Source organism: Oryza glaberrima, chromosome 8 (genome assembly GCF_000147395.1).
Source record: "Oryza glaberrima chromosome 8, OglaRS2, whole genome shotgun sequence".
Classification (NCBI taxonomy): domain Eukaryota; kingdom Viridiplantae; phylum Streptophyta; class Magnoliopsida; order Poales; family Poaceae; genus Oryza; species Oryza glaberrima.
Window position 1 is genome coordinate 20,015,527 of NC_068333.1, and position 1,923 is coordinate 20,017,449.

General features: G+C 55.8%; 1 protein-coding gene across 1 annotated transcript; it reads right to left on the bottom strand.

The window, feature by feature from the left end:
- Window positions 1–503: 503 nt before the first annotated feature.
- On the bottom strand, window positions 504–1,674 carry LOC127783377 (uncharacterized). Its single transcript, XM_052310642.1, has one exon. The coding sequence runs from the start codon at window positions 1,672–1,674 to the stop codon at window positions 727–729; it is 948 nt and encodes a 315-aa protein (XP_052166602.1). The 3' UTR covers window positions 504–726.
- Window positions 1,675–1,923: the final 249 nt, after the last annotated feature.

A 1,923-nucleotide genomic window follows, 5' to 3' on the forward strand; every position in this document is an offset into this window, starting at 1 on the left:
CCAACTCCCACCGGTCCCATCCCGAGGGAGCGTGGTAATTGAGTGAAGAATATGTTTTAAGTGAAAGATAAATACATCCCCACCGTTCATTATTACTTATGATAAAATTTTTCACCTCAAAACTCAGTCACCAAACGGAGGATATGAATTTCCTCCTAAACATGCTTTCTTATTTCTCTGTAGCAACCAAACAAGTATTGGGATTAAAAGTCAAATTCCAATATTAATTCCCTCTTAAACATGCTTTCTTATTTCTCTATAGCAACCAAACAAGTATTGGGATTAAAAATTAAATTCCCATGCTTTCTTATTTCTCCAACTCCCGCAGCTAATTCCTATGCCCCTTCCCAATTGTTGCCACAAAGTGAAAAGATTGAATTAGGGGTGATTCAAAATGAAACTCCCTCAATAAAAGATGGATCAAAGTGTAATTGCTCATCATATTCACAAGTAGTCAAATAAGGTGACCAATTAATAAGCCACAAATCCACAGTACCCTCAAGTTGCAAGTCACCAAGACTGCAACTACCAATCTCATTTACATCACAGACTATAGTTTGTTTGCACTGGACCCAACCAAGCCAACACTTTTTTTTTTCTTTTTAGATACTACGTCCGTCCCAAAATATAGCAACTTTTAGCTATGAATTTGGACACGTGTCCAAATTCATAGCTAAAAATATTTATATTATGGGGCGGAGGGAGTAAGGAAGATGATTATATCGCTTATGGCCGCGCGATCTCCAAAGGCTCACGTAAGACGTGACCGGCGCCACCTTTCCCAGCCTCCACGTCGTTGTCGTCGCCGTCGCCGCCGCCGTCGTCATCGTCGTCGCGGCAATCTCCCCTGACCAGCGGCATGTAACGCGGCTCCTCCGGGTACAGCCTGCACAGCCGGAGGTAGAGCGCGACGACGAGCACGACGGTGCCGGACAGGTACCAGCTGAACTCCAGGTTGACGAGCGCCTTGGCGCGCGCGAGCGCGTCGCCGCCGTCGTCGGCGCGGCACCGCGCGACGTCGTGCCCGTCCTCGCGGCTCAGGAAGCAGCCCTTGGGCAGGAGCGCCGGCGTCCACAGCATGACGCCCATGGCCAGGAACCACACCCCCTGGAGCACCAGGCTCGCCGACCGCACGAGGCTCACCGCGAAGCTCCTGGGCGCGGCCACGCCGAGCACCGTCGCGGCGAGCGTGACGGCCACGACGCCCTGCAGCAGCAGGTGGTACTGCCCCTCCACGCCCGCGTGGTCCGCCGAGTGGAGGTGGAACAGCATCAGCTGCTGCGCGAACGCCACGGCGGCGACGAGCTGCGACACGGCGCGGCCGTGCGGCACCCGGGCCACGTCGAGGGCGGCGGCGGCGGCGGCGTAGACGAGCAGCGCGAGGGAGATGGACGCGTGCTCGAAGTTGTGGAGGTGGTCGGACGGCACGGTGCCGTCGGCGTCGAACGGCTGGTGCCTCGCCGGGCCGACGACGAGCTCCATGAGGATGGACGCGACGGCGCCGGCGATGACGAGGGCGAGCTCGAGGTAGCGGGCTCGCCGGACGGGGAACCAGACGGGCGCGACGTAGGCGGTTGGCCTGAGCAGGAAGAGCCTGATGTGGTTGTAGAGGTGCCACAGGCCGACGAGGAGGAAGCCGGTGCCCGGCGCGACATGGCCGACGAGGGTGCCCATGGCTACGCGCGCACTGTGTTGACACTTCACCGTGGAGGAAGAAAGGAGAGGAGACGAGGGGTTTTGAGGGTTTTCGGTGGGTTTTAAGACGGGTTGCAACTTGGAAGTTGGAAGGCTTGACTTGACGACGACCGTTCTCACCTTCTGTTGAGGCGGCGTCTGTGTGTGTTTACGAACTTCTTGGTTTTGGGGCAAATTCAACGTGTGCTCGTCATGCTCCGTTAGGAAAGTCATTTCACAAGTCACAAT

Coding starts and splice junctions, on each gene's coding strand:
- LOC127783377 (XM_052310642.1), bottom strand. CDS start 1,674: ATGGGCACCCTCGTCGGCCATGTCGCGCCGGGCACCGGCTTCCTCCTC.